Below are 20,265 nucleotides of genomic sequence, written 5' to 3' on the forward strand. Positions count from 1 at the left end.
GTTACAACTGTGAGTATGCCATATCCCTTTAAAATGTAAACACTGTATCTCTGTGGCACTACCAGAACCCATTCTTTCAGCATCCCAATGAGCCCAAAACAACAACACTCGATTTATGGGTCGCTTTCATGTCAGTCAGGAAGCTCCTGCATTGGCCGTACACTGCATCTGGCTTTTCTCCTCTCTTCCCTTTTATCCTGAGCAGATTTTTATTTTTCCTAGTTGACATGAATCGCTCAGAAGGAAGATCAGGGTGGAGGCGACCATGAATACACACTGAATCAATACAGCATCATACATCAGTCCTACCGGTAATAAGGATTGAAACACTATATGAACCACTAGCTGTAGCCTGGTCGGTAGAGCATAGTGCTTACACACAGACACACACACACACACACACACACACACAAACACAAAGGTTGTGAGTTCAATTCCCAGGGCATGCACATACTGATAAAATATACACTCTTAATGTGCTGCGAGTCTCTGGATAAAAGCACCTGCCAAATGCATTAATGAAATGATGGGCATTATTTGACTCTTAATCTTCACCTCTGGTTGTTTTTCGGTCAGACCCCTGCTGCTCTGTGTATAAGAGCGTATAAGAGAGGGCTCAGCGTGCTGTGTGTTAATGCAGCTGGGCTAAGAGCCCAGTGAGAGATGACTTAATGGGGCTACATGTAAGGAAAATCAATACTGAGTGGCAAGCAGTCCTTCATCTAACCACTGCTAGCAAACACGCTTTCAGCTCCATAAGCTGACTGCTTGCTAAAAATAAAATCTTATGTCACGCTCATTTTCTAGTCATTTTGTTTTGTGTTAATGATGTGTATCATAATGTCTGCTCAATGTAGAAAGCATTTAAATGTACTAACAATGAAAATGCCCATTTTTATTAGATCAAATTGTTGCAATGATAGTATATAAAAACACATACTGAATAAATATAAATGCAAAAACATTGTGTTAAACACTTGGGTCAAAAATAAAACAGTTTCTATGTGTCAAACACTGATCTGTGCCTGTAAATAATTACATTTTGCTTTGTGTCACAGTTAATATCCTGAGACAAGTTTGAGACACATTACCCTCTGTATTTGCACATTACTGCTTGTTTACACTATTATGCTAGCCGTACAAATTAGCAAAATCTTTAACCACTCAAATTTGTAGCAAAGCACAAACTGTCATATACGCCTTATTCATATACGCCTTACCGACGCTGTGAGGGATGGACGTCCGCTTTAAACCTATTGTTTTGTATCAAGATGCTGGTCATTCAGTCATCAAAACACAGAAAATACATTTTACAAATGTGACAAAGAACCTCTAAAAACGTGAATTGTTAAAATGAGAAGGGACATATGACCTAATTTAAGATGAGAATAGCGCATTGTGTAGATAATATCTGTATTGGATATTAGCCTGTTGGCTAATCGCTAATTTCCCATGTGGTATATGATTACTTTTCTTTAAAACACCAATATAGTGCCACAATATTTTACGACACCAACTGAGCATACATCTCCAGTTTGTATAGATCTTAAGAGTATGTCCCATGTATTTTCTCTGTTATGTTTTTTCAAGATATGAGCATTGACTTAATAACGTGTGATTGACTTGATAACAAGCTATTTACGTGACAGTTCGTTGTGCAAGTATTGTTAGAGGTAAAACCCCATTTGAACCCCAAAAGTTGTGTATTCATGTAATTTAGTTAGAAATGAGAAAGGATTTTAACGTATGAATACATGTCTTTGCATTTTTTTGTAGATATGTACTTCGTTATAGGACTATATTGGTGTTTTAAAGAAAATTATTACAACATTAGAAATTAATGATTAGCCAACAGGCTAATAACAAAACTGATTTTATGTACACATTGCGCTGCTCTTATTTCAAAATTAGGTCATATGTCCCTTCTCATTTTAACAATCCATGATTTCTGAGGTTCTTTGTCTTGTGGAAATGTGTAAAACAATGCATTTTCTGTGATTTGATGGCTGAATGACCAGCCTCCCAGTACAAAACAATAGGTTTAAACCGCACGCTGTGGGTGTCCATCCCTCCCTGCTGAAAAAACCAATAAAACCATTACAAAAAATTATATTGGTTTAATTAGGAATTTTATTGGTTCTAATGGAATATGGCCCAAAACACACTACAGTATAGTGGTTTTAATGGTAAAAGCTAATGGTTCCTATTGGTATTTTAATGGAAACCATTAGAATTTTCTGTAATGGTTTTATTGTTATTTCAGCAGGGCTAACAGCCTCATTTTGGAATCAACATGGCGGCAGACTGAATAAGGCGTATTGCACAGTCCTAACACATAGCATCTCAAAGAAATAGAGTCCTCATTACCTGTTAAACCAGTCATCTGTGTACCGGGGATAAGGGTACGGGTCATTGCTACTAAAGTCAAAGCTGGCTTCAGCGTTCTGAAACAAAACAACCCAAAAATTGTCATCAGTCGTCATGCTTAACAAACACGACACGAGCCAATTATGTCAAAATAAACAATAAGCTGCATTTCAGTAATTATTCATGAATTATTTAGAGCTCATCTCTAGAATTCTCATTGTGTGAATGCCTCAGTGTGTTTTATTAATGAGCTATCTATAAGCACGAAAATAACACCCAAATTCTGTCAAAACTTTATTGTGGTATATCACGGTTCAAATTATTTGATCATAACTTTTTACAGTTATTGTCTTAATTGTCTTGTTGTCTTTCTCTGTCAATCTGGAACCAGGAGATAACATAAATGAAAAATAAAATGAACAGTATAGCATCAACAAAAAGAGAGGCACATCTGTCATATTCACATAAATTCAGCCAGAGCAATAAACAAATTTCTCTCTTCAGGATAAATACAGGCGTAACCCTCTGGAGGCCTTAGAATCATGCACTGCGTACCAAACCGCCTACTTCCACACTATATAGTAGGCAAAGAGTATGAGAAGTAATGCTTTTTGCCTACTATATAGTATGGAACTATGTGGTTTGGGACGCCGCGATGGTCTTGCCGTGCCCATCAACGGGCGGTCACTTTCTCGCTCTGATCTACCAGCTTTTCATGCCGCTATCCTGGACACCATACATTCTTTCATTATATGAAACATTCATTACCCAGAGAGACCAGAGCGTGGCCTTCGTTAGGCTGAAGCTGAAAAGATGGCTCACTGGAGTCATGGATGGCTTTGGTCGATGAGGATGAGTCAGTTAAGAGACAAAGAGAAGCCTCTTATTCCCGGCCATGACATGTTTGGATCAGGTAACTGGGAGGATGGAATGACCTGGGGGAGGGGGTTGTATACTTGTCTAAAGACCAATTGTAAAAACTGGACCCATTCAAATCAGTTACACTGCCATTAATAGAGTCATCTATTTATAATATATTAATGGGAGAGTGAAATAGCAATGTGAATTCTTTGTGAAGTGTCATGACTATTAGGAAAATATTTTATACTTTTACGTGTAGTGGTTCTTAATTTGAACAGCAAAATTAATAGGGTTATAAGGTACAGGAAAGAGCTTAGCATATCTTTTGTTGATGATTTGAAAGCCAAGGGTTGCACCTTTGTCAAAACAAAATAAAGGATTCGCATGGCAACAAGGATGAATGTGATTTGTGCTAACCACAAAATGTTTTGTGTGGTGGATTACTGGCTATGACATATTTAGAAACCATAAGCATACATATGGTTATTGCTGTGCTTGCAGTTCATAATAATAATATATAATTTCATTGTTAGATTTTAAGCCCAACTCTTGTATGATAAGCTATTTTGGCACTGTGTTAGGTTAATGATTGAGGTTAACTGTAAAATCTTAACCAATCAATCCGGAGGCATTAGTTTTGGTTGAACTGTTCCTTTAACCTCTAAGGAAGTTATGTTTCACGTTTGAAGTCAATAGGCCCAAAAATGAGATACTTGCAAGAGTTTTTGTAAGACTTGTGCCTTTTCTAAGTGCCAGTCAGCCACAAAATAAAAGTATTTTGTTTACATGCACACATGTGCGTTCTTATTATTATTTATCCTTATGTTAGCGTATAAAATGCCGTTTCCAGGAAATAAAACGTCACACAAAGATTGTTGGATTCATTATCTAATTGGCTACACATTCTGTCTATCAATATTTTCCATTAAGTCATTGGAGGAACGCGCGAGTCAGATGACGTCACGATATTTGACAGCCCTGTTTGGATATTATGTAATATACGCCCGCCTACTTTTAGAAACAAATTTGACTGCGGGTTTGAACGTGAGTGTAAAATGTTGCGACGAACATAATCCTCAGATTGTTTATATTCTATTACAAGACGTTCATGCGAAATCTGATGTAAACAATTAACAATATATCTATATTTCATGGATTATATGCATTTGTGGACAAAAATGGTTTCACACATCTGAAACAAGACTGGATTCGACTCGCGATCGTTATATCAACACAAAGGTAAAAAGTCCCGTTTATATTTTGCATGTTGTCATCTTGACTTCTGTAACAAAATACTACATTTATCATGCTAGAGCATCTGTATCTCAAAACAGAGACCATACACTGATGCTAAACCCGTAGACCTTTTAAACAATGTATAGTAATGTTAATATTATTAATGTTTGTAGACAGTAGGCTATAAAGATATTGTTAGCAGCATTAAAAAAAATTGATGTCATCCTGCACCTGAGCTAGTGCGCGTCGAGAGGTTAAAAAACAAAACATTATCACTTTGTAACAACTTAAATGCATGATATGGTGCTATAAGACATTTTGCCAACTTCAACCACACCCCTCTCTCAAAAAAACCCAAATGTTTAATATGGATACTCCTGCTGTGCACCTTATTTACCTTAATCAAGAGGAATCATGGCCTCGAGAACACTTTGAGGAATTTTTGGGTCCTGGCATGCCTAAAGCACTATATGGGTCACTGCCTCTGTGTGTTCTACCGGTTCTTAATGAGTAGTTCAATGGATGCCTGCCTGGAGACAATTCTTGAAGGAGGTTTGTTAAGTATGGAAAGTGGGACATTTCCCCTCACAGTCTGTGAGACAGAGGAGGACCATATGATGATGTCAATGCCCACCAAGGAACCTCCAGTCAGAGAGATAGAGCCAGCAACAATTTCCATCCCAGACCCTGAGCTGATCAACATTTCCATTCTGAGGCTGGAGCCAGGCATTGGGTCGCTCCATGGTCTCACCCTGTTCCATGGCTCCATTGTCCCCACTGGACTCCTACATCTCCCCTGGTTCTGCCTAGCACCTTTGTTGGTCCCTGCCAGCTTCCCGGCTATGTCCAGGCTGCTTATATCCACTAACTCGTCAGGTTCTATCACTACCTGTTCACATCTGACTCCACGCCAATCATTCCACCTTGCCTCGAGCTGAACCAATAGATGACAACGATTGTGTTTATTATTATTCTCATCATAGTTTCACATTAACATTCTTTCATAACCAACATCAACAACAATTGAAAGTGACACTGTTTCTACAGCGGATGCCTTAGTTCCACTGGGCTCCTTCCATCCAGCTCTGCCTTGGTTCTCACTCTCTTCGACTCCGCCCTGGTCTGCTGAGCCCTGGTCTGCCAAACCTACGTGGCCATGACATGGTGCATGGGAACCGTGACGAATGCTGCAGTGGAGTCAACAGCCTCGAAGCTCTCTCTTGACTCCCAGCTGCCCCTATGCTAGCTGCTAGGTGCTAGATTTCCTTAGAGGTATCGTGTCCTCTAGACTTTCAGCCACCTTGACCCTAGTGACATCCTCCATGTTGTTGGCCTCCTCTATCACTTTATCAAAATATAACTGAGGACAGCACTTGCACATTGAAAAATAAACATGCCACACAGCTGAACGTGCTGCCATATGTTCTCTGGCAAACATTCATTTGGCTGAAGATCGCACAAGCAATGAATTAAATCCAGTGCCCTGTCAAAAGATTTTATTCACTCCCCAACCCACATTAGTTGTTATTAGGGAAATTATCCTGAATCTATTTTTAATCTAGTAGATCTGCTATAACTCTGCATATAAACGACGGTAGTAATGGTAAGAAACCAGGAAGCCGAGCTACAAGTCTCTCCCACAGAAACAGTAGCAGAGGAGGACATGGTAAATTTGTGTTTCAGCTGGGCTCAGTTGGAGATGTCAGACGAGTGCATCAGCCGCATCCACCACTGCAGACAAACTGAGGTTATTTTTGGGTTAAAACCCATCTGTGTTCCACATTAAGGCCTTCGCTGTCACTAAGCACAGCAGGTCCAAAACAACAACATCTCTGTTCTTTGGCTAAAACATAGCTTGATACTCTGATTTCAATTAGCCTTAATGATTCCAGTTCATCAATAATCCTTAGAATGTTTAAAGAATGATGATATATTTTAACTGATGATTCAAATGAAGCCCCAGTTTTTGGTTCCAAACCCTTTTCAGAGAAGAAACAGAAAGAAGCAATAGTTCCCCCACTGAGAGACAGATTGGGAAGGTTTTCAAACAGGCCACTGAGATGTGTGGCAGCAATCTTTTAATTGCCAAGGTGCAGTAAACTCCGGTCTCAGCGGAGGAGGAAAACTCAACCATTAGCTGCACAGGACACAAATCTGTGTCATCAATTTGAAGAAAACAAATCCTGTCATTCCGAACATTCAGAATAGAAAATATTGCCAGACATTAGATTCGGTCCACTTTCTGTATGCTCTAGTTCATAAGATTAAAAAAATTCAACACGTTCTCTTTGCACAGGGGAGCTTGCTGGTGACTGAGACAGACCTACATTAATCCTAAACATAGACTTGAGCATTCTGCCACTAGCTGGTTTCTATGTGTGTGAAGCCACAGCTAACTCAAAACCTGTGAACATCTTCTATGTGCATATCAAGATCCAGTTATTTTTGTTGGAAATGCACATAAAATGGACATAAATTATTGTAAATCAGTATTTTCAAAGAACACACAGAATTCACTTTTTCCCCACCACTGACAAGTTAATCTAGTCAATTAAGAGAAAATGCTTCCCTGCCAATGAAGAGTTTTTACAGCAATCCATATTTTCCCTTTTATCCACTAGGTGGAGCTCTCACCCAACTTATAAAACACATAAGCATCCATTGATCCAAAAACAGTAAAAACTTTGGGTACGTTTTGATCATCACTCTGAATCTGATCTCTAACAAAAGTCCTATTTCAGCTTTTTGCTCAAAATGTGGTCTTTTTGAAGAAACCTACCCATATTTGAGAGGTGATAAAAGAGAACGAAGATAGAATGAAACGTTTTTTGTTTGTTTGTTTTTTGTTTTGTAAGAAAGGGTCTGTTCTTTCATTTGATATATTGTATATTTATATATTTAAAGAAGACAATTTTCTTAAATGTATTAAACTTTTGTGAAAATCATAAAAAATGCAGGCGAAGTTAAATGCTTAAGCAGTTGAAAAGTGCTTCATCTTACCCACATTTATCCAAATCTAAAAATATATTTATTAATAACATGTGAGTGGCATCATCTAAAACAGCTCTGACATTTTAAAACCCCTGTGAAATGAATTTACAGATATAATGAATAATTTCAGTGAGATGCCTTTCTAAAATTGCTGATATTACCTCCTTACATTTACTTAATGACATAGTAATGCAAAAAATGAGAAAAAATACTCTGCTTGGCTTTACACACCTTTTTTCCATTTTTGTTTTGTTTTGTTTTGTTTTGTTTTGTTTTGTTTTGTTTTGTTTTGTTTTGTTTTGTTTTGTTTTGTTTTGTTTTGTTTTGTTTTGTTTTGTTTTGTTTTGTTTTGTTTTGTTTTGTTTTGTTTTTCAGTCTTCGCATGTCTCCTTCTCTAATACATTTCTACCATCACATTCAGTATAGAAAACGGTGCTGTTAACATGAGCATTGTGCATCGTTTCATGTATTCATTCATCTAGACCCTCTGTTTCATCATACCAAAATCCAACATGAAAGTGTAAAATGACAACAAACAAAACAAAAGGAAAAACTTACGTAATTCAAGGCGAGGTCTGGATGTAGATAATCAATACCTGTGAGGTGATTCAGAATTAGTTATCATTTAACTCATATTTGAACATATATTCACATTATCAAGATTAGGGGGGTAATTTCTATGTCAGTAAGATGTTTCAAAACTGTCCCGCTAAGAATATCACCCATCAGCTGCCATTGGTCAGATAAACAGATAAACACTCATTCTCAAACATAATGATTCAATGATCTAATTCTACAATTTTGACACTTTTCAAAATCAACCTAGAAATAACTTTATGAAGTGTTTTAATATCCAACATAACATGAAAAATAATCGATCACCACATTATAAGTGATCACGCACCATCATCCATGATGGCAATGGTGACCCCTTGGCCGGTATAGCCCATGCTCCAGGCCTCTGCCACATTAAGGTCCAGTCCTGGGGTTCCATCCGCCTGACCTGTATTTATCTAATCCAACAAAACAAACACATCACATGAGCCGAGCATCTGAAGCTCACCAGGACTTCATCAGATATTACAATGGAGGTAGCGGGGTGGAGAAAATAAATGTCATTCAGTATTACACATGGCTGGTACCCTGCTGTGAAGCGTTTAAAACTGACAAACTAAATGAACAAACAATATTCTCTTGTAAAGCAGACCAGTACGCTGTCATGACAAGACTTTTTAAATGCTGATGATATCAAAACATTTGAATGAAAGGCCATCAGCAATCTAGATGAATTTAGTAAACACAGTCACGATGATAAAGGTCAAACTAAAATGAAGACGTCATGAACAGTAATTACAGTACTCACAAGATACCACTGTTTGGTGAAAAGCGGGTCGCTCATATTAACGTCGATGTTGCTGATGTCTCTGTAGCCTCTCTTTTGACGGCCAAAATTCTCCTGGGGAAACACATTTTTCACCTAAAGAATAAAGCAAATGCAACTTTTATTGGATTTTCATTTTCCACAGGTTAACCTTTCAGTCTTCTTCGCTTAAAGGGGTCCTACACTGTAAGAAATAAAGGTACAGAAGCTCTCACTGTCTGGGACAGTCCCTTTTGTACCATTTAGGTACAGATATGTATCGGTAAGTATCTCTGAATTACCAATGTGCACCCTTTAAGTACAAAGGTGTACTTTTTGAAAAGGTAGCACCCCTGTGACAAATTTTGTACATTTACATTTAGTGGACGCTTTTATTATATGTGACTTACAAAGATTAGGAAACAATAAAGCGACCATTTAAAAAAAAATGTATTTCGCCTTTTTACAAAGATTTTGTTTATTAGGTCTACTACTGTAAAATACATTTGTGTGACTTAGGGTCAGTTTCCCGGACAAGGTTTAGATTAAACCAGGACTAGGCCTTAGTTATATTAGGACATGTAATATATGTCTTTGGAGTAAACTTTAAAGGACAAGTTTGGTATTTTACACTTAAAGCCTTGTTTCCAGATTGTTTATAATGAAATAGAACATTTTTGACTGAAATTTCGACATATGCGGCTGCCCCGATAATTTTCGATTGTTTGTGTTTCACCTCCCACCTTTACAATGGGTTTAATGGTGCACTGGAACAATCCTTTCTAAAATGCATTCAACTTTCGTTTACAAAGACGTGAAACTCACCGAGTGGTCAGGGGTGTTCACTGATATGCTCACACAAAAATCGCTGCAAAACATGCTTTCCAACAGGTGTTGTAAACTCGTTGTAAACTTGTGGACCTATTTTTCCAAACGCCTCACACCCGTACATTCTTCCGCTGAGAGCTTGAATAATAGACTCTCCAGCCCAGGTGGTGGCGCTAATCCACCTTTGCCAATTGCAAGAATACAAACAACGTTCCTGGCGCGGAGTAATACCATACCTCACAGCACATCTAATACAAGTCAATGGAGTTGGACAAAAACTACGATAAAACCTGTTGGAATGCGTATTTTGCAGGATTTTTGTGTGAGCATACCAGTGAACACCCCTGACCACTCGGTGAGTTTCACGTCTTTGTAAACGAAAGTTTAATGCATTTTAGGAAGGATTGTTCAAGTGCACCATTAAACCCATTCTAAAGGTGGGAGGTGAAACACAAACACCTGAAAATTCTCTGGGCAGATATGTCGAAATTTCAGTCAAAACTGTTTTATTTCATCATTAACAATCTGAAAACAGGGCTTTAAGTGTAAAATACAGAACTTGTCCTTTAAGCTTTGTAACTTTTAATATGAATGAACAACATGTTATTTATTTGAATAAACATTAGGGTTTAAAATGTAACTTAAAAAATGTGTGTTTACCTTATAATTAACGTACATTTTAATAAGAAATAAAACGTTTTTATGCATGGTGGGAAATACATTAAACATTATAATGTCATTACACTGCCACCAAATAATAATATTAGTGATGCAACCAAATGAAAATTCTGGGACGATAGCAAAAACGCATTGGATGCTCTAAAAAATACTTTTTGTAAAATGTCGACAAATAAATCTTTGGTGTCCCAGAGTACATATGTGAAGTTCCAGCTCAAAATACAATATAGATAATTTATTATAACATGTTAAAATTGACACTTTGTGGGTGTGAGCAAAAATGTGCCATTTTGGGTGTGTCCTTCTGAGTGCTCTTGAAATGGCAGTGCCATAGTTGGATAGTGCAGATAAAAGGGCGCTATTTTCCCCTTCTGACATCACAAGGGGAGCCAAATTTCAATGATAATTTGTTCACATGCTTGCAGAGAATGGTTTATTAAAACTAAGATACTGGGTTGCTATTTTTCACATTTTCTAGATTGATAGAAGCACTGATGTCCCAATTATAGCACTTAAACATGGAAAAAGTCAGATTTTCATGATATGTCCCCTTTAAAAAAGGTTTTGTATAATTGTATTAATATTTAGACAGGTTTGAATCCAACACGCCAAAATTGGATGAAAATAAAACAATACTACCTATTCTTTATTTATTTATATGCAACACTTTTATTTTTAACAAATTGAACTGCTTTTTAATCGAAATAATGTAAAGATCCAAAGAAAACTATAACACGCAAAACAGTAGTAAAGTAATGCAGTAATGCAGCTGGCGGTAACACAATCATGCCAGCATCTAATTTCAGCCATAACAACACACTGGTGGCCAGCAATACTTGTCTTTCATTATGAACAAACAGCACAACAGAGCACAATTTTATGGGTGTGAATAGTTTTATAGTGTAAAGTTACTCATGCTTGGATCATTGGCCCTTAAATCACCAAACTAATGAAGCTTTACAGCTTGACCTTTCACCTGAACATCAGTGGAAGCCCCCTAAAGCCCACCGCTACTAAAACGTGATGTCAAGCATCCCTAACAGACAAAGGAAACTCAAATTAACCTCTCACATTTGCATGCGCTCTTGTTCTCGGCATAATGATGAAACAGATCAAAGTCTGTACATTGATTTTAAAAACACTTTGATGACGGCCCAAACAGTCCTCTAGACAACAATTCATGCTTTGATCTTAGTTGTAATACTACATGTAAAGTCAAACACGTTATGAAACAATGATTTTCATACTCAGAAAACACATACTTGATGATTATTTTGAAATGTGAATTGAGAGTTGCATAAAACATCTATCTAAAAACATAAAAACAAATGATTCCCAACGACTTCTGTTCTGCAAATAATAACATCTGTGTTGATCTCACTTTTTTAAGACCTCTGTGTAGTCACAAACGTGGGCATTTAAGACATTCTTAATATAGACACATCGGTGTTGTTGGTAGTAATACATACTGTACCAGCTGGATCAAATGTTCTGTTCTGACATATGTGCATGTTTCTCTGCAGTGAAGCAGACACCAGAGTTCAAGACATGATAATTGTAAAGTGTAAAAAGAGCAGGTACAAGTATAACCGTTGGATTAAATTGGTTTCATATGGGTTGATTCTGTACTTTACATCAGATGTCACAGAACAATCTTCAGTTTAAAAGATTTGATGGTCTCTTTCTCCGTTTAGCCATGTGTTACCATCTGTCAAATTATTGATTGTGAAAATAACACTTATTAGAAAAATTGTGTGTTACAATAAACTCTTGGCAAGTTTTCCAATAATATGAAGTGTATTGGGAAACATATTCAGTCATGCTGTATGTTCTTTCATGCGTCTCAGCTCTTTGTGTAGTGTTTCCTGTGGGACTGCACTGAGAACAGCCTGTTTTATTTGCTCGCATCTCACACATTTGTGACTCACATGATGCTGCTTCTCAAAATGGCCCTGTGCGCTTCATATGTGCAGCACCTGAATTTATTTAAGCACATTTGCTTTATTTGGATTGTGGGTCCTTATTAGCTTCTCAAAGTGCAGTTTTAGCCTTAAGTACTGAGAATTAATGATATTTACTACTACTTTCAGATAAAAAAATATTAAATATTTTTTTTAAAAATTATGAAAAATATTAAATTATACAAGCAAGTTATCAAATTTCTTAAAATCGCTCTTACTCTCACACTTATTTAAGACAGCTGAAGAGGTCTCTCAAGTGGTTAGAAGTTGACAGAAGAGGCTTGTGATGGCACTGAGTGAGGACTGAATGTTTTTGAAACGTTTGATGACAAGAACTAAAAAGCGCCAGTTCGATTTTCTTTTGGAGTCCACATTAGCTGATTATATCATAATATCTAGGCTATATATACTGTTTGCATGTCAGTTTACAGCACACTGGTTTATAATTTGTAATTAAGACATGGTGGAAAACGTGTTTTCATTTTAAATGTGTGTGTATCATAATGTATTCTCTTGAAAATTCTTGATTGTCAAATGTGTGTTAAACGTAAAACTCCTCTTAGGAATTCCAACATTCAATGTGAATCAATGGTGAGAATATTCTTAAATATGATTGGTCCATGCATCATCCAAAACCCAGTTTGTGGCACAGCAAAGTGTGGTGAATCATCTCTAAGACTGACACTTAAGATTTAGTCCTACATTTCACTTAAACTACCATTGAGGGGCTGTTTACACTTGGTATTAAGATGTGTTTTCATTGATCGGATCACAAGTGGACGAGAGAGACACATTCTGTTTACAGCTGGTATTTAAATCCGTCTCTTTTATCCACTTTCGACCGCTTCTGTCCTGATTACTTTGAGGGGGTGGTCTGTGGAGACTGTGGGCGAGTCTCTCTGCTGTCATTTAAACATTGGCGGGAGTATTGATGAGTTTATATGGACGCAAACTAATATTATGTCAGAGTCCACTGCTTGTGCACAGTGCTGCACAGTGTTTTGTACATAAATATGTTAAAGCTTTCTCTGATATTTCAGTGCAATTGATGAAATAAGATTGTGCAACTTTACACGCTCGCAAAATAAAACTAATAATAGACGCGGAGATCAGCCGCTTTAGTTTTATCAATAAAACTAAAGATAGTGCTGTACACCGTGTGTTTGCACTAGAAGTCAGAAAAAAACGTAAAACATTGTGTTTAGTACCTCAGATTAGATAAATGGGTGGAGAGAACGCGGTTGCGTGTGGCTGTTTGAACACATTCAACCACATGTGCGTTTACACTACAAAAGCAATCCGATTGAAAGGGGTTTCGACTACCTCTGAATGTGGCTGAAAGTGGACGAGCTCAAAACGTTTTGAACACCATTTACACGTCTTTTTTGCCATAGAGATAAACAAACAGCATGGCAGCGAGCATGGAAGAACGCGCTCCCAAGAAAGGCACAGTGTCATCTGTAATTTGGAATTGGTTCAGTTTTGCGGCGTCAGACACAAAACAAACAACACCCCGCTGCAAAGTGTGTTCGAAGTCTGTTGCTTGCCAAAGTATGAACAATTCAGTGCAGCACCTTAAACAAAGGCATAAGTAATTCTATATACTGTAGAAATAAAGTTAAAACTTGTTTTGAACAATTTCTTTGCAATCTGCAGATAGATTTTTTAGTGGGGGGGTCGATTTAAATCGTAAATCTGAATTTTTTTTTGTGGAAAAATCAGGGATTTTTATTTTAGGCCATATTGCCTAGCCCTAGCCAAGTGTTCTTTTAAGTAATTCTCAGAGGCTTGATAAATATGGGCCCACATCCTCATTCCAAATTTCAAGTGAGCACTATTTGCATTTTCTTAATAGAAATAAAAAATTATGGCTTCCGCATGCTTTTTATTGATCAGATCAAGAATAATATTTGTTCCAATCCATAATGACTGTTCTACTCTTATTACCCAATAATAATGATAGACTGTATCTGTATCTTCAAACATGTTTTTGAGATACCCCAACCAGCTCTTACGAAGTCAACTCTAAGTATGCTGCTTGCATGTTGTCTTTGCATACTAACGCTGAAGAACAGAATTGTGAAAACTGTTGTTTTCATGCAGGTTTTCAACCCCTCCCTCCATCAGTCATGTCCAGTCATTGGTCATGTCCAGATTTCAGCCATTGTCACAAAACAATGTGCGATGTCCTGATAGCACCGCTGAGCCACACCATTTAGACTTCACTGGGAATCTACTGATGATTTGCTTATATTCCAGCTGTCTCTATATTAAGCTGGGATAAGAGCGATAGCGTTTAACCAAAAAACAATAACACACTCACTTCACCAGAACTGAGGAAGGCATTATGCAACATCCACAAAAGACTGAGGACTGTCCAAATGAAGAGCATAGCAAATATTAGCTATCCCTCAATGTAAACAACCTGAGAGGAGAGCATGAACAAAAAGACACAGATCAATACACAACACGCGCTCTATGCCAACACTTCAGCTGGAAAAGATTTTGGTGACAGAGGAACCTCCTCTTCATCCTTTCTCATTGATTCTGAAAGACCTTACAGGGTTATGCTGAAGGCTATTGCATTGAATATAAATAAGCCAACACATTTGTCTGTATGTGTGTATTATATGTGTGTGGGGGGGAATGCCACGGAAAAATGAGCAAAAAATTCCGTGACTATGCCACGGAAATTCGTGAGATCAGCTCTGATTGACACCATAAATGTTACACATGGAAACAGGTATAAGACTAGGGCTGCACGATTTGGGTAATTTTTCCCATTGCGGTTATTGATGCTAATATTGCGATGTGCGATTGCGGTTATACTAAATGATATCATGAGTCAAATTGATGGGTTTTAAGGAAAATCCACACACAGTTTAGTGATAATGCTAAAATGTGTATTTGTAAAACTAGAAATGTTTTCGTATTGCCACGTGATGTAGCAACTGCTCAGTGTCAGTAATGCTAAATCCAAAATACCGCCATACAACAGACGTAGAGTTTTTTTTTAGCTACCAGATCACTGTCAACCTCCTCTGCATCTATCTTCGCTCTGGTATAAGTGACTACGCACACCACACACTTGCATGCCACACATGCACTGCTTTTTTGTTCGTTTTTCTTTCTTTTTTTAAACAGCAAGGAAAATCATCAAACTGTTATCAGAAAGTTTGTGTTAACAAATCCACACATTTATTTATTTAATATAATTGCAACATTTTGCTGTCATATAATCGCACAGGCTGACATCGCGATTGCGATGCGATTAATTGTGCAGCACTAGATCAGACAAATGTTTTAAAAATGTCCAAACTACAATTTCAGAGGTAAATATTCAGATGAAATGCTGTTTGTGACCCATTAATACAAATCTACAAACAGTGTAAAACACAAACGGAAACATGTAATATAATAATGAAACCAGTGCTGGAAAAATGAGTCGGAAAAAAGAATTATAGATATTTTGACATTCTCTATTAAAAAAAACTTAAAAACGATGTAAGATTTGTTTGAATTTGACAAAAAATGACAGAGCTACACCTGCTTGAAAATCACTGATAAAATTAATAGATTAGGCACACACAAAGTCAAAAACAATATCGATAGGAAAATATATGATTAAGTTTTTCTTTTCTTTTATTGTTTGATTGACGTTGAAACAGACAGCTTTAAGATCTACTGTAATTCAAGGATCTAATATAATCTTATACATCAGATATTTTTCCTCAACAGTTAATCGAACATTCACTTAAGACATAAAAAAATTACATCTGCTTGAATTCTGGTCAAAACAGATATTTTTTAAACTGTAAATCTGTGTAGATGTCTATATATCAAGATGTGTGTGGAAGCTTCAGATCTGTCAGTCAGCGTGAGGAAGATTGTTTTCATGTCTTATCTCTCTTAATAACTCCTTAAATATCGTTCAGGTTCCGAACTTTATCTGTCTTCATTTTTTAACATCAAGCAAGTCCTTCACTTTATTTTCTAATTCCTGCATATTTTAAAACCAAAATGTCAGACGCGCATGTTGATGGTGACGCATGTTTGTATAGATTAAGTATTTAGGACTGTACACCTGGAAAACGTACAAATAAAGATAATTTTAGATGTTTAATGACTATTTAAAGGATTGAGATCGCTAGATGAGAGATTAGTGTACTTATTTTTATGACAACCTCAATTTCTACCAAAATAGCCTTTAATAGATTCTTTTCCCTGCAGCTTAAAATTAAATGTTGCGCATTCTGACTCATTTTGCCAGCACAGGTCACATATGTATGTAATGAACAAGTATAAAAGAACAACTACAAATTGGGACATGAATTTATCCATTGGGAATTAACTGGATGATAAGTGACTATTAGCAGTAGAATAGCTGGAGAAGGTAGACTGTAGTAAAAAAGACAACATGAAACAGGAAAACGATGGAAGGCCATATTATTTCTGATCTCTTTACAATTTTTAATTACAAGCATGAACAAATTGTGCATATGAGACCAGAACATTGCCGTTATTATTAAATGTTATTATTAAATGTTATTATTAAAAAGTAAATTGGGTCAATTTAGATTTCATAACTTAGATTTGTTTTAATGCATACTGTATAACCTGTAGAGCAAGATTTTAGTGTGATAATCCCAACTACTACTACTCCTGAAACAGACATCTAAACTTTTTAAGTTTATGTGAATGTTAAAAGAAGTTTAACCTCTGATCTTGCCCCTGGGTTAAAATGTTCCCGACTGAAAGATGTACAGTTGAGAGGTTTAACACAGATTAATAAATAATTCAACTATTCAAGCCTTGTTTAAAGCCACAATGAAAACATCTATGGTTATTAAACATTTAGCTATAAAAAGTGTACTGAAAATGTAAGCACAGGGGTGATTGTATGGTGATAAATATATCATCATCTTAACTGCTAAATGTCACGATGCCAGACAAAATAACAGCCAACAATCGAGGAAAGGTTGAAGATAAAAAAGAACTGACTGACTTCACCAAACTGACACCGTATGTAATTGAATGTAAACATTGGTTATCACATTAGATTAGGCACTGCGTCGGCTAACCGCAGCTGGGCTAGTTTCTATGAAACACAACACTGTAAGTTAGCAGTCTTACCCGTTGATCTTTGGCCAGCTGATGGTGGTGGTGAAGACTGCGCTTCCTCCGAGTTTTCGGGGTGTCCTGTGGGTAGAAATGAAATAACCCCTCGCCGAAAGAAACCTGAAATTTAACATAGTTTAATTAGAAAGCCTGTGTGCATTGTCGAAACAATTACTGTATGTATATGTTTTCCCTTGTGTAAGCAATTAAATGTTAATGGCCTGGTTTCACAGATAAGGCTTAGCTAAAGCCAGGGGTCACTAGTTAAATGAAGATGTTTAAGCATCTTTTATAAACATGCCTTAGAAAAAGACGTCATTGGTGTGTATCTTGAAACAAATCAATAGCACTGGCTTATTTTAAGACCTGTCAGTTCAAATTAGTTTCAACTGAGACTCAATCGTATGTTTAGGACTAGCCTTAAGCATTGTCTGTGAAACCGGGGGAATGTGTTTAATCTTTGAATAGGTCAAAGCTTTAACCATCTCTTTCTGTAGCTCAGTCGGTAGAGCAATCATATAAACAGCTCAAAGGTCATGGGTTCGATCCCCAGGAACACATATAGTGATAAAAGGTTTAGCTTCTTATAGATATACTGTATATCTGTACTGACTAAAGCTATGACATTTACTCCGGTATGAAAAGATGGGAAATAGTTTGTGTGTAACATTAAAAATTCACAAATATGTTATGTTTTATAAATATATATTGGTCAGAAACTTCAAATTAAATTGACACTTATTATGCTAGAGCAAATATTTTAAGCTGTGAAAATAAGAAGTGCTAGAATTCAAAGACTCGCTGTGTGAACAAAGCAAAGAATGACCTAATGCAAGGCGAGTGCACTATTCCTAAAAGGTTCTTGGCTGGTCTGTATGGTTCCATAAATAATGTTTACCATCCGAAGAACCTTTCTGTTTCACCAAAGCTTTTTTGTAGATGAAAAAGGTTTTACAGACTATATAATGGCGACAAAGAAATGGTTTTCTGAGTAACATTTCACTGAAAGCTGCTTTAGGGAACCACAAATGGCACCGCTGTGAGGAAACCCCTTTTATAGCAGCTTGATTTTTAAGCATGAATCTTGACTTCAACAGTCTGTGTGTTTTTGAGGTGCCTACATGTGTGCTTGAAATAGGAGGCAAAAGCATGTCTGCATGCAAAGGTGATATTCGAATGCATGGCCACACATAAACGTCTGTTCCACACCGTTGAGTGCTGAAACAGTGATATTTTGACATCTGACAGGACTCATTTGTCAGGCTAATCAAATCCTCTCTTCTGTGATAAATGGCCCTTTATGGAGATGGAATAAACAAACATAGCCGTGTCTGATGAAAGATATGTTTGCTATTTACAGGAGCAATTATTAACCATTTACTTACAGCTGATACATCTTAATAAAATATATTAGCATAGTACAGTAATAAAGTGTAATAATAAAACCATTATTAGTAATAAAAGTCCTGATAATGAAACTGTACATGATCTCCAAGTTAAACTTCATGGTTCCTGTTCGATTTTCCTACAGTATAAATGAGATCCTAATTCCAATCAGAATCATCTAAGATTATAAAAGGATAATATGCTATTCTTTTCATCCTTGTTTATTTATTAGACTACATTAAAGCATATATTCATTTGATCTTCAAAATACAGCAGCCGTTCCAAAATGAACATTCCTTAAGGATTTTTGACTAAGGAAAAACGCTAATGCTTTATTTGGCCATTTGAAAGCAATAAATGAATAAACTTACGTAATATATCATATAGGCTACCTTTTTGTTTTCTTAACAAGAACATCTTGTGCTCAGATGCATATGATTGACTTATATGGCTCAACGTGATTGCATACTTATCAAACAATGGTTTGTGTCGGGTGCTTATGCATGCACTACTGTAAATGTGCCATTCTTATCGTTATGTATACTCCACACATCATTGGCTCTTACCTTCCTTGCACTTCTAAAGCCATGCTCCAGGGCAAGTTGCTGAGCATCTCCGGTTGTCCCCTCGCGCAACTGCACGAGAAAATGATCTGTAAACGCGCGCTCCGCGTCCGCTGCAACGACGAGCATCAAAGCGTTTAAGAGCACGAGAGCCACGACTGTCCCGTCTCTACAGAATCCACGCATCGTGCTGCGAGTCCGTGATTGAAAGCTGTCACACATCGAGATGATGACTGATGGCTGAATGTAAATGCTGGAACACTTCACCAGGGGTCTTCTGCTCGCATCTCCTCAGTCATCCGTGGATGAGGTGATGGTTTGTGTACAGGAGCCAATCTGCATTTTCAGCCTCCCTTTAATCTATAATTCATCGCCATAAACGTGTGGTTCATTTCTACGTGACGTTGCACAGAAAGCTGGCCAATGGTATGAAGAGGGTGTGGCTGCGCTCAGCCTCCGCCCGTTCATCAGTGGATGCAGGGCTTCAGTACGCTGAACTCTAGATCCTCCTCCATCCATATAATAATACGTCTTTATCTAGCGCTTTTTACTTCGCACATTAACTGAAAACAGTTTTACATGCTGTGAACTAACAATAAAAAACTGTGTCTGAGACATGTAGTTTTTAATTATTGTGCCTTTTTAAAACTTTTCTTTACTGTTTTAATAAAATAATATATATTTTATTACTTATAGGTTTACATTTTCATATGAACAGTTCAATCTAAATTAATAGTTATATATAACTTACTGTATATGTAGTGCTAATGACTGGTTTAGGACGTTTTGTCTACTGGTGCTTATATACCCTGCTGAAAAAAAACAAAACCATTACAGAAAATTCTAATGGTTTCTATTAAAATACCAATAGGAACCATTTGCTTTTACCATTAAAACCACTACACTGTAGTGTGTT

The 20,265-nt window shown here is 36.9% G+C and overlaps 1 protein-coding gene across 1 annotated transcript in view; it reads right to left on the minus strand.

The window, feature by feature from the left end:
- Nucleotides 1-19,730, minus strand: part of pcsk2 (proprotein convertase subtilisin/kexin type 2) — a 53,624-nt gene extending 33,894 nt beyond the window's left edge. The window contains exons 1-6 of the mRNA XM_055170553.2: nucleotides 19,353-19,730; nucleotides 17,416-17,520; nucleotides 8,819-8,932; nucleotides 8,360-8,468; nucleotides 8,014-8,051; nucleotides 2,368-2,444 (exon numbers count right to left, since the gene is read on the minus strand). Coding sequence (XP_055026528.1) covers nucleotides 2,368-2,444; nucleotides 8,014-8,051; nucleotides 8,360-8,468; nucleotides 8,819-8,932; nucleotides 17,416-17,520; nucleotides 19,353-19,571 — 662 coding nt within the window. The 5' untranslated portion in view covers nucleotides 19,572-19,730. The remainder of the gene's footprint in view (nucleotides 1-2,367; nucleotides 2,445-8,013; nucleotides 8,052-8,359; nucleotides 8,469-8,818; nucleotides 8,933-17,415; nucleotides 17,521-19,352) is intronic.
- Between the last annotated feature and the right edge of the window lie 535 nt (nucleotides 19,731-20,265).

Source organism: Misgurnus anguillicaudatus, chromosome 11 (assembly GCF_027580225.2).
Source record: "Misgurnus anguillicaudatus chromosome 11, ASM2758022v2, whole genome shotgun sequence".
NCBI classification, from domain to species: Eukaryota; Metazoa; Chordata; class Actinopteri; order Cypriniformes; family Cobitidae; genus Misgurnus; species Misgurnus anguillicaudatus.